The sequence below is a fragment of the Zalophus californianus genome, chromosome 7, assembly GCF_009762305.2.
Source record: "Zalophus californianus isolate mZalCal1 chromosome 7, mZalCal1.pri.v2, whole genome shotgun sequence".
Lineage (NCBI taxonomy): Eukaryota > Metazoa > Chordata > Mammalia > Carnivora > Otariidae > Zalophus > Zalophus californianus.
The window spans coordinates 101,464,008-101,477,137 of record NC_045601.1 but is presented as its reverse complement, the minus strand read 5'-3'; the positions used below and the strand labels follow the sequence as shown (position 1 = coordinate 101,477,137).

At 36.7% G+C, this 13,130-nt stretch overlaps 1 protein-coding gene across 1 annotated transcript in view; it reads right to left on the bottom strand.

The window, feature by feature from the left end:
* The window catches only part of LOC113927951 (cysteine-rich secretory protein 2-like), a 50,835-nt gene that overhangs the window by 16,768 nt on the left and 20,937 nt on the right, over window positions 1-13,130 (bottom strand). The window contains exon 2 of the mRNA XM_035728578.1: window positions 6,280-6,316. Coding sequence (XP_035584471.1) covers window positions 6,280-6,316 — 37 coding nt within the window. The remainder of the gene's footprint in view (window positions 1-6,279; window positions 6,317-13,130) is intronic.

Genomic DNA, 13,130 nt, shown 5'->3' with positions numbered 1-13,130 from the left:
GTTGTTCCAAATTCATTAGTAATATAACAAGAGAAGATTTGTTACATGATGCCACTGGAATGATAATGGATTCACCCAGAAGCAACCCTCCAATGGGGACCTAAAGAACAAAAGGAAGTACTTGATTGAAGATTTTGAAGTACACCTATAAATGCTAAGTATATACTACCCAATTTCACTCTAGTTCCACATTCTTGTCTATGTAGTTGCTCTCTGGTTCTAGGAATGGGTTATTCACATTGCTTATTCATACCTCCCAACTGTTAGTAATACTGGGGTGTGCCTGTATTAGTTTTTGCTGGTTTCCTTAAACCCTTCTTAATCCTTTATAAATATACCCTCATTAAGATCTTTTCAAATTACTAATGATCATTTGCCATTTCTTACCTGCCATGAGTCTGGCTCATATACTTGACATTCCTAGAACCATAGGTTAAGTCCACTAAGAAGTAAAATGCTTTTCTTTAATACTTTCAACCACCTTTCAGCTACTCCCATGCAGCCAGTGTCCTCATTCATTCCCATTCAAACCTTTCCCTTTATTACAATGCATTAAATTCCTCCGGCCCCCCCCAAAGGCAATATTCTCCTTCTGGATCTAAAAACAGAAGGTAGATTTCTGACTTTGAAAATTAGACTACCCACCCAATCTGTATCAATACCCTTAATAGGTTCACATCCTTGCCTTACTAATTTAACTTCTTGGAATCCTGAGGAAATAATAATATATACTGGAAAATTTTAGGCATACATTTTCATTACATTAATATTTATAAGGATAAAAATATTATAATTTATTAATGCTTAATTGTAGGGAGATAAAATGTTCAAATAAATTAGAATATATCCTCTTGTTAGAGTGTATTAGACAGCAATGATGTCTCCAATGGTGTTCTAACAAAAACAATGCTTATGCTTCAAAGTTAAAAACACAGTATATGGGAAATCCTTAGCTTCCTTTGTGGATGAATGTTTGTGCCCTCCCAAAATTCATATGTTAAAGCCCTAGTCCCCAGTGTGGCTGGATTTGTATTTTGGTTTCTAAGGAAGTGATTAAGATTAAATGAAGTCATAAGAATGAACCCTGATCCAACAGGATTAGTGTAAATATCAGGAGAGACACCAGAGAATCCTCTCTCTCTCTCTCATCTCCATATATACAAGAAGATACCATGTGAGAACACAGGGAGAAGGTAGCTCTCCGCAAGCCAAGAAGAGAAATCTCACCAGAAACTGACCATACTGTCACCTTGGTTTCAGACTTTGAACCTTCAGAACTGTGAGAAAATAAATTTCTGTTGTTCACACCACCCAGTCTGTAGTATTTTGTTATGGGAGCCCAAGCAGCATCACACACATTTCCAAATTTGGTATTTGAGGGTTAGGTTGTTTTTGAATGAATCTGGAGGTCCATAAAATGTGCTAATTTGAAATCTTCTGGAGCTACAGCTCTGCATTCAGGGTGCACATGAGTGAGCAAGACACTGAGAGATTGGAGCGCCTGGGTGGCTCAGTTGGTTAAGTGCCTGCTTTCCACTGGGGTCGTGATCTGGGGTCCTGGGATTGAGTCCCCGCCATCAGGCTCTCTGCTCAGCAGGGAGTCTGCTACTCCTTCTCACTTTTCCTCTGTTCACTCTCTCTCTCTCTCAAAAAATAAAAAAATAAAAATAAAAAGACACTGAGAGATTGGGTTACCTCTGATTTGCTTTTCTCATGGATATATGACAAAAACTATGATATAGGTATTTTAGACCAGTTTTAAGATAAGGTAACAGAAGAAATTTTATTGCATAGTGATACTGACAACCTTGACGTGTAGGGAGATCTGAGAATGCTTACATTATTATTTTCCTGGAGAACAGCAACAGAAGCAGGACCTAATCCCCCCTCCCTTCTCTTACAAAACTAACAATCAGACAAAAAGCCAGGCAAAGAACAAATGAGATGAAACAGAAATACAAGAGCATGAGTTTATCTTCATGTGGTGAGACATCCTTTTCTGCAATTTCTATAATGAATCTGTAGTACCGTAATTACAGTAATCAGAAAAAGAAAAGCCCTTTATTGCAAAAAGATTATCAACTCTTGGGAAAGTGCTCTGATTTTGTCAAACCTATTAGTTGCTTTTTTGCAACCTGGTGTAGCCAACAGTTTAGGCATTATGGTGATCATGTAAGAGAAGAACAGAGGCACAGAGGTATTAAGTGGCCTCCTGATGGTATCATTGCTAGGTAGTGCATGGCTAGGACAGAACCCAAGATTTCTCTTAACCTCAATATCCATTTCCCACTAAACTGTATTATACTTTTTGGGGCATGGGGTTCCAGGTAAGAATGAAAGCATTTAATGAATTTTCTGTCTTGATAAAAAAAAGTCATGCATTGCTATAAATATTTGTGTGGCTGTTAAGTTGCTGGTAGGTTACTAAACACATATGAGAAAATTAGAAAAAAAATTAACACAATATTAACAAGTCAATCCTTTTCTGTTGTTCCTCAAATATAAAATAAAGCTCATAAAACTTAGAGAGCTCAAACAATGTTTTCTTAGGATATCCATCTTCTGTTTAAAATATTGATATGATAACCTTTATATATGTAACTTTGTTGAAATAATGGAGAATTTTACTGGCATCCTAATGAGTTATTTTTCACAAAATTGACAACATATTCCTATAAGGGCTCTATAAGGGATACAAATTGTACAAGTGTTTCTACAATGTTTTGGAAATTTAAATCATTTCCCTAAAATGAGTTATTTTGCTACATGCATGTCACCACGTCTCTTCTTTTATATGGTTTTTCTGCTCTGCCACTCATAATTTTCCCTTTTCCAAGAGATCAGCGATTTCTCATAAGTGTGACTAGAGAAAAGTCAAAGGGATTTCAAAGATTTACAAATCTAAATGTTGATGGTTTACTGCTAATTATAAACAGAAGAGGAAATTGTGTCTTTCTGAAGCATAAATTTATATATATAATTCTTCTTTACTTTAATTTTAGGACCACCCTAAGTTTGAAACACTCACTTGGAAAAAAATAAGTTGTTTTCTCTAATGACATCATATCACTGCTTATTAATTAATGAAAACCATATACTTACAAAAATTATACAAGCATATCTTGCCTGATAAGTCTATTTTATGGAAACAAGGATTTTTATAATCAAGTAAATTTTATATCAGGACTGTAAGAATAATTCAAAATTTTAAAAAAGAATAATTCAAAATTAGAAAATCTATTGGTCATATTCAACACATTAATGGATAAAGAAAAATCATGTGGCAAAATATGTTGTGAAATTCAACCCCAGTATAGTTAAAAATAAGAAAAAGGAGAGTAGAGATTATTAATTTGATAATGACAATATAACCAAATATCTCTAGCAAATATAGTTATTGGAGAAATTCTAGTTGCAGTCATTTAATATTGAGAACAAAAAAAGAATGACCAATGTCACTGGTACTGTTCAACATCATATTGGAGAGGTCCCGATCTCTCCAATATGAAGAAAAGAAAAAAAATACATATTTGTAAGTCTCATAAAGGAAGAGATAATATTAGTGTTATTTTAAAATGATATGGCCATTTACCTAGAGAATACACCATAATCAAAAATTTGCAAGATGTGGGGCACCTGGATGGCTCAGTGATTAAGAGTCTGCCTTCGGCTCAGGTCATGATCCCGGGATCCCGGGATCGAGCCCCGCATCAGGCTCCCTGCTCAGCAGGAGGCCTGCTTCTCCCTCTCCCACTCCCCCTGCTTATGTTCCCTCTCTCGCTGTGTCTCTCTCTGTGAAATAAATAAATAAGTAAATCATAAAAAAAAGTTTGCAAGATGTAGTATCAGTCTATAAAAAATACCATTGCCATATACTAGCAACACTCAACTAGAAAATAAGATTAAAAAGAAAATATAAAGCTCACAATAGGACAAAAAAATATAGTTTCTTTATGAAATAACCAAGAATAAAAAATCTTTTTTGGAGACAATTTTAAAACCCTAGTAAAGGGCATAAAAAAAGATATACATAAGTTGAGAGATTTGCATGCTTTTAAATGGTATGTGTTAATACAATAAAGGTATCAATCCTAATTAAATTAATATGAAAATTCTTTATAACTCCAATAAAAATTCTGATTGGCCCATGAATAATTGAATATACCTTTTATAAGAAGGATTAATTTGGGTATCTTTTCATATTAGTTATTAAAATAGACTTCAACTTGTGTTGACAAAATTTGGGTAATATATTAGGAATGGATAAATGGGCCAATGAAGGTAAATAGAAAATTTAATAAGAGACAGACCAAACAAGGTAGCATAAAAAAAACATTAGAGGAAGAACAGATTGTCTAGTATATGGTTTTGGGAAAATTACCTTGCTATGTGGAGAAAATTAAAACCAGATCCTTCTTAAGCATTACCTCTAAAGGTGAATGTAGAGGGATTAAATTTATAAATAGATAAAATGCTTTACATTGCAAGTTTTCAGGGCCATATCCCTTTGCCTTTAAGTGAGCCATATAATAATGCCATCATATGGTTATTCTGGGTTTTGTGTGAAGCACCATGTCACTCTTTACAGGCTCGTTAAAACTCCTAACAATCTAGAGAGTACATAATATTACTCAACACCCCACATTACAGATCTGCAGTGCCAGGATCAGTTATTTTATAATGAAATGCCATGTGCTTGCATGCAAAAGAACCTGGTGATAAGCCCAGACAGTTTGGCCTCAAAGCCCTAGTTCCTGAAAGGAGGGAATGTAAATGTTTCAGACAATTAGGCCAGAAAAAATACCATTAAAAGCATCAACACAGGGGCATCTAGGTGGCTTAGTCAATTAAGTGTCCTACTCTTGCATTTGGCTGGGGTCATGATCTCAGGGTAGTGGGATCTAGCCCCCTGGTGTCCAGCTCTACGCTCAGCCCAGAGTCTGCTTGAGAGTGTCTCCCTCTCCCTCTGCCCCTCCTCCCACTCTCTCTCAATCAATCAATCAATAATAAATAAATAAATAAATCTTTCAAAAATAAAAGCATCAACACATATGTGTATAATGTGTGCATTATGGGTACTCACACAGCTATGTATCAATCACTACAGAAAAGTATTTGATGCAGTCTTTTCAAACTTTAGATGTCATATTTAATCTTCCTTCTGTTTTTTTTTTTTATTTCCACATATGATTTACTGCCCCTTACTCGAATTTACTAAATAGCATTGCTGGAATTATTAGCACAATTTGATTTAGACCTGACTTTAGAGGTCTGACACTCTTCCTCTTAATTTACCTTTTCCTCTTACAAATCTGAGCTCAGTTCAGGGGCACCAACTGACCTTACTACCCAACATTATGGAATAGCTCCTGGCTTTGCAATTTCATTTGATGCTCCTCCAGAGGGTGAGTCATTCAGGCAGATGTAGGTTTGGTTTTAACTGGCAGAAGACTCAATGCCAGATCTTCTCTGGCAACAGTATAAATCCTCCCTAAACTCCCTGGAGAGCATTTAGCCATAGAGAAGAACATTAATAAAATATTTTGAAAGTAAAATCTTCCCTCTGCAGGGTAAATAACTCCTTGTATCGTATTAGATATCACTTCTTATTTGCCAAAAGAAGTTCTTTGTGGCAACTGCTTCCTTATATAAAATATCCTCAGCAGATATTATATTCAAATCTTCATGTAAATGTAGCTGCTTGTGTAGATTAACTTTTGATCAGAAAACTTCTGTCTTTTGTCTTATTTTCGAGTTTCATGAGGGAAAATATATGTTATGCTGATAATTCCTAATGAAATTTTTTTATCTCTAGGTCGGTGTTATAATTTTGTTTTGATAGATTTTAAAATTATTAGCAATAGCTTGTGCTCCTTATTTTAATAATGTCTTTATCAACACATCTATATATGTGAATATTAGTAAAATTTTTAATATGTGACATATATATCCTTAGTTTTTCATTTTTCTATTAAAGGAAGTTCTAGTATAATTGTTTCCTAGAGTCATAGATATGGAAATTATATTACTTATTTTACAATAAAAAGTAAAAATTAATTTAAATGTTAAATTCGCTAAAAGTGCGTTTGGAATAGTAGAGTTACGTGTTACTTTCTTAGCTTAAAAAGAGTATAAAAGTGAAGCTCATTACTCTCAATAAAAGTTATTAACAGAGGTTTGAAAATCATAGCTATTTTTACAATATATCATTTAACACCAAAAAAGCATAAATATATTTGCATAATAAAATGTTCACCTTAAAAAAAATACATTACTTACTGTTGATTCTCAGAATCAGGTGAAGCATCGGCTTTATCTGTAGGAAGAAAAAGGTGGAGAGAAAGAAGTTTAGAGCAGTATATATGCATTACATTTATTTCCTGTTTTGGCCAATTATAGTTGTGCAAGTAAATCTAAGTCAACAGGTCTGAAACAGGATTTGTCATACCAATAGTCTCATTGCTGATTGTCTAACTGCAGTTTTGGCAATATCTTGTGATTCTCCGCATGGCTTTTTTTTTTTTTTCTTTTTGAATGGCTTTTATTCAGCTCAAGTGATGTCCTTAGATGTCACCTTCGCTGTGCATTTATTCTCAAGTGCCCCTTTGGTTCCTAGAAGTGAATTCTCTGTAGACTTTAGGTAGAGGGTATTTAATGTTTCCCAGGGCCAGAGGAAGGCAGGTTGAAGAGCCTGTGCAGAGCTTTTTCTCCTATGGAGCTGGGAAAGATGTTTCCTCATTTAAAGCAAATGCCTTTCTTCTGGATATTTCCCAGGATGCAGAATGAGTCTATAAGTTGACATATTATTGATTTGAGTTAGAGAGCAAGAGAGAGAGCGTAAGCGGGGAGGAAAGGGAGAAGCAGTTTCCCCACCGAGCAGGGAGCTCAACCCGGGGCTCAATCCCAGGACCCTGGGATCATGACCTGAGCCAAAGGCAGACACTTAACCTACTGAGCCACCCAGGTGCCCCCCATTTTACTGTGTTCTAAAGCAAATTACACCTACTTTGGCATCCTTTCAGGGTTGGCCCTGTAACATGAAGCTATGTCAACATTAAACTAAATTTTCACATCTAGATTGTAGTTTTCTGATTTGAAAAATTTTAAGGCAGAAAGATTTTATCTCCTTCATATGAAAATTTTAAGGCCTTTAAATTGGACAATGCAATGCATTCTGATTCTAATTGGATAAACTAGCTGCTTTTAAAAAATGAATTTGGTTGTAAGTATGTGTGTTACACGTAGTTGCTGTGTGGGTGTTCCCACTTTCTGCATCTCCTTAGGAGGGTTTGGCTCCAAAACATTTTTTAAACTTCATTCTTGATTTCCTGATTTTCAGGTTCTGGATTTCTTCTTAGCAAATAATATTAAGAGTCCTGACAAAGTATGTGGTGATGTAAGGGGGGGCCCCCAGAGGGAATATCAGCCAGAGGGAATATCAGCCAGCCTGTCTTGAGCAACGGTTCAGATCCTGTATTCTGGTTTAGATGGTCAATGGTAAGGCAGGGTTTTTGGACCAGGTATGTACACCAGTGTTCCTCAGTGCCTGGACCTGCCCAGTGTTTCAGCAATGTTCAGGAATATAGTTTTTGAGAAAATTCTCCTTTTCTGCTGCATTCCTGATGGGGAGCTGGTAGCTTCAGGTATTATGTGCAGTTAATGGGACCAATGGAGAAGTTTGCTGTTTGGGGCCTAGGGTTTGTTCACTCTCAAGACTCACCGGGTAATTTGAGATAAACCACCACCATGGATGTTCACTGTGCTTTGTGGCCTGTTATAACCTCTGTACGATACGTAAGTTGTATGCTCTTAAGTTCAGGTACAACAAGGTCAAAAGTTACTGGACTGTTAAAACAAGGGATTGTTTCAGGGTGATGCATGTTTGAAGCACATCATTGACGGTATTTCCTTCTCTTCCGCGGTCATGACGTGGGCCTTGGGAATCTATCATCTAAATTTTTTCATAGCTTTACTTTCTCCAAAAGTGGATTCTTCTTTAATGGAAGATCCAGGTAGAGTAGAAACTGTCCGTGTGGCTCTGTTTGTTTGGGGAGAGTTGTGTTTTTGTATGCTTCACAGGATTGCCCCTTTTCTACAGAAACATTTGAAATCCAAACTTTTGAAACTGTTCTCTCCATGTTTAAAAAGTGCCTAGAGGGGCGCCTGGGTGGCTCAGTCGTTAAGCATCTGCCTTCGGCTCGGGTCATGATCCCAGGGTGCTGGGATCGAGCCCCACATCGGGATCCCTGCTCTGCGAGAAGCCTGCTTCTCCCTCTCCCCCTCCCCCTGCTTGTGTTCCCTCTCTCACTGTGTCCCTCTCTGCCAAATAAATAAATAAAATCTTAAAAAAATAAAAAAAATAAAAAGTACCTAGAACTTTGGCGATAGTCATAAATTTGTGTATGGAATGGCTCATTAAATCCTCTTAACAACCACATGATGTGAGTGCTCCTGTTACTTCATTTTACAGATGAGAAACAACGGCACACAGAGTTATGGGATTTGTCCAAGGTCACGTGGCAGAGGGCATGGGACCAGGGATGGCATTCTTTCCTAACAGCTGCCTGAGTTCTGTCTACACTTAAATCAGTTAGGTCCCCTAACCACAGTAACCAGGTTTCAACAGGCAACTCACTGTGGCTAACTGAGGCCACTGGGATCCTGTCTGCCAACAGTAGGGCCCTTTTAAGGGTGGCGTTCTCTAATTTCCCAGGATGATGGATTGAAAAATTCCTTGCTCGCGCTGCTCCTGGCCATACCTTGGGCCAGTAAGAGGGCCCAAATCCACACCTGACCCACCAGCCTGGGAGGGGAAAGAGGAAGCTCACAAACCAATGGGGAGTCAGTTATTCCTGCCAGCACATCTGTTGCCATGCTTAAACCCAGAGTGGTCCCCTGCCCATGGAATCCCCCTCATGATGGGAAAGACACACTTTCTGTGTACAAGATGTTTTCTCGAGACTGTTCAAATTGTGTACATGGCTTTCTACAGAATTGCTATTTCAAATTTAGCTATTGTATATTTATTCTTTGGAGCTTTTTTACAATTTATCCACATTTTTCACAATCAATACAGACACTTCTCCAAAGAAGACATACAAATGGCTCACAGACACATGAAAAAAATATTCAACATCACTAGCCATCAGGGAAATACAAATAAAAACCATGATGAAATACTTTGACAATTCTTAACCAAAGTATTCTCTTCACAACTTCAGAGTTTTCAAGATTACTTCTGCAAGAGTAAAGCTAAGCTTATTTTTGTGAACTATAGAGATCTAAAATAAGTAATCTGTTGGACCTTATTTTGGAGACTATTTTGGTCTTTTATCTTCGTAAATGGAAATACATAGGGCCTTTCATAACATAATGACAAAAGACCCCATAACCTCAGTATTTTTAAGTTCCAAGTTCTTATGGTATTAATTTTTTACTTTCTGTTTTTATAAAATTCAGTATATAACAATGATCTACATTACATACTAAATTATCATCGTTTGGTTCTGTTCATCTATGGAGGGCCTTACTTAACTGTTCCAGGCTTATTTTTATATCCCAAAAATGAAGAGAGTCAGACTAATAATTTCCGGTTTTCTCTACCTCCAAAATGTCATGATTCCAAATACTGAGTTTTTATAAATGAGGGAGTATGAATTAATAAATCACATAACACATACCTAGCACTGGCAGGCATTTCTGGGTGCTCATGTTAGTATGTAGATTGCACAATGTGGTGAGTAATTCAGTAATTTTTGTTCATTTTCATGTGTATGCTAGCTTTATTAGTTATGTGGTTAAAATGTACTAGAACTGACTAGTGCCTGCTCAATAGATATATCATTTAATTACAGTTCATCGGTAAGTTACATAATTGAATATTACTCTAGATGTTCTTTATAAGAGAACTTAGAACTCAAGATAGATTATACCATAAAATAAATCAAATCAAATCAAATATAAAATAAAATAAAAATCAAACACTGCTAACCATTCAGCGGCCATGTGTCCAGTTAGTTCTTAAAATGTATTTTATTTTACATAAATGTGAGGTGAAGTGAGAGCTCTCAAGAATCTGAATCAGCCACATGGATAAAATCACCTTGGAAACAAGATCTGTGCAGCGATTTTCTGTGGGAGAACATATTTCATGGGCAAGACCAGATCCAGAAGCACCCAGAGCCCATTGTCCTCTGTACTTAATGGTATATAATATTGTTAAGAGCTTGGGATTTATGATCTGATGGACAGGGGTTATATTTCCAAACCAGTGTGTACTGAGAAATTATTTTTCACATCCCAAAATGGGAATAGTTTTATTGTTTTATTTAATTGTGAGAAAATGAGAAAATATGTTTAAGTTGCCTGCTATGTAGTAAGAATTTCTAAAGTGTTAGTTCCCTCCCATTTTATGTGTTTTTTTCCCCTCTGTGTCTGGAGAAACCTGCCCCTAACACTTGTAAGCTATGGGATTATACTTGAAGTTTGTGAGAGGTGGTTTGATTTATGAAGGTATAGGTAGTTATGTGAGAAATTACCGTAAGAATCAGATAGAAAATGGCATAAAAAGGGAAAAAAATATTTTTGACTCATAATTAACACTTGATAGATTTCCTCTAAGTTTATATTCATTGTTACGACTACATGATCATAAGTGCACCATGATATATAAGGTATATTGCTTATCAAGTATTAGAAACCCTATTATTAAGTAAAACAAATATTTTTTTTAAGATTTTTTATTTATTTATTTGAGAGCGAGAGAATGAGAGATAGAGAGCACGAAAGGGAAGAGGGTCAGAGGGAGAAGCAGACTCCCTGCCTAGCAGGGATCCCGATACGGGACTTGATCCCGGGACTCCAGGATCATGACCCAAGCCAAAGGCAGTCACTTAACCAACTGAGCCACCCAGGCGCCCTAAAACAAATATTTTTTAAAATGTGGTTACTTTGGGTCACAAAATACCATACACATATTGGACTGACAGTTTGACCTTAATCTCCCAAAATGGTTGCTTGCAACTACCTTTGTTCCCTCATCTGTCATGATTAGTTTGTCTTTTTCTGTACTGACATCCACCATTGTCATTGTCGGTCCTTTATGACCCATCCCTCCCAACTTTATCAGTGAGTACCTTTCATCTTGTTCTTATTTGCATATCCAAACTTTATATTAAAAGGGCAAGTTATTTGCTCCTGTGTCTAGATTTTAAATCCATCCCAACAATTTTACTGGAACGTGTGATGAAGTATCTCAGTGACCATTGTTATTAAACACTACATCCTATTTAGAGAATGTTGCGTTTCTTACTTCTAATCTATTCTTGGGTTTTACCCAGTCTACTCTACCCAGATTGGCTGTAACATAAAATAAATAAAGCAGAGCTTCCCTCCTTCCCTGACCAGCCCTCCTCTCATCTTAGACACAATAACAACTGTATACTGCCTTCTTGTCATTTCTGTGCTGACGGCTGAAACTAACTAGTCACCGCCAAGATGAATAGGATTCCTGCCTGAAAGGGGACCTCCCCTGGCCCAAATCTCTATGACTTTCACTTCCCTGTAACCACCTACCTAGAGCTTACTGGCTAAAAGCGGAATCTTTGGAAACTGTCAGCTTTAGGAAATCCTCTCCAAACCTCAGTTTTTCTCTTCTGTAAAATGTAGGTTTTCCTATGATAGGTTGCTTTGATGATTAAAAAGTGTATTGTACATAAAACTTTTAAGATGATACCTGGCATAGGATACTTAACAAATAAAACGAACATGTTTACTATCGTCTCTTAAGCCTGCTATTTGCTGAACACATAAAATATTTCCATAAATGCATTTCATTTGGCTGAATGGTTAATTCAGGGGTATTTATAAGATCAATTTCTTCTTTTAGATGTCGTAGGAAAGAATCCGTATAATTTAGTCGGAAGTTCAAGTGTTTAAGGCCCAATTCTATTAGAGACCATCAGGGTGACCTTAGGAAAATGAATGATCATCTCTGTGTCCTTGCCAAGAAACTGAGGGCTGTAGACGTAGGTGCATTTTAAAATCAGCATTCTCTCATAAATAAAGACATGTTGTAAATAATCATCTGTAGTGACTTTTTCCTTTGTCTTAGAAGATGTTGAGGAAGATAAATTAACAAACTGAATGCCAGAGAATGTTATGCTGGTGTACAGGAAGACTTAGAAAGTGAGGAGGGAAAGGAAAATAGCTTGTTCATCCTCCATCCTCTTCACTAGCATATATGGGCTCCCCATTGCTGAGTGCCTACTTCTTTTCATAAAAATTCATAGGTCAGAGCAATCAAACAATTTATAAAGATTTTCATGATTATACATTCTTAATTCCATAGTAAACTTTTTTGTATTTGGAGATTTCAGAAGTGCTCAGAAAAGCTAAGTGGGCTTCTATAGCATCTAATATATTAACTTATTGATGCTTGACATTCCTTATATTTTTTTTTGACTTGTTAAGTCACTTGCCTATGAATAGTATTCTTAATTTCACAGGTTATCACGCTAAGGAAAAAGAAAGTAGGTATTCCATAAAGTGTGAAAGTAGGTATTTCATAAAACTCTAATTTAAAATCAGGAAAGGTAGGTACCACCGGGCAGTGTTACACAATAAAAAACTATTCCATCAGAGTAAAAATTACAGATAATTAATGTTTCCCTAAAAGGAGAAGGGCAAACCCTACGGAGAGTAATCTTATCTGCAGGTGATTCTTTTTATTTACATTAAAATGCGTGCAATCTTGACACGAGTGTTTGCTCTTTCAGCTACTTCTGCCTGAAAGCCCCCACATTTGTGCCCAGCCTATCCTTAGATACAATTAAATCCAAGTCATTCTAGGTGGAATGATAGGTTCGGATAGAGAGCTTTAGACTGCAGGAACAGTTCCCAGGGGCCTCCGGAACATTTCTGAAAATTCAGACACTGCCCCAGTGCCATTAGAGCCTCCTCCATCATTTCAGTCAAGGACAGTCAACGTTCTGCTTTTTCCCTGCCTGGGTCCTTTGACTATGATGCGTGTCACTTCGTTACCTTTCCTGAGGATGAGTGGTCATGTTCAGAATGTGCTCAGGTGACCTGACATCTTGTGTTCTTTCCAATGGTCCCGGTCCATTTAGTCA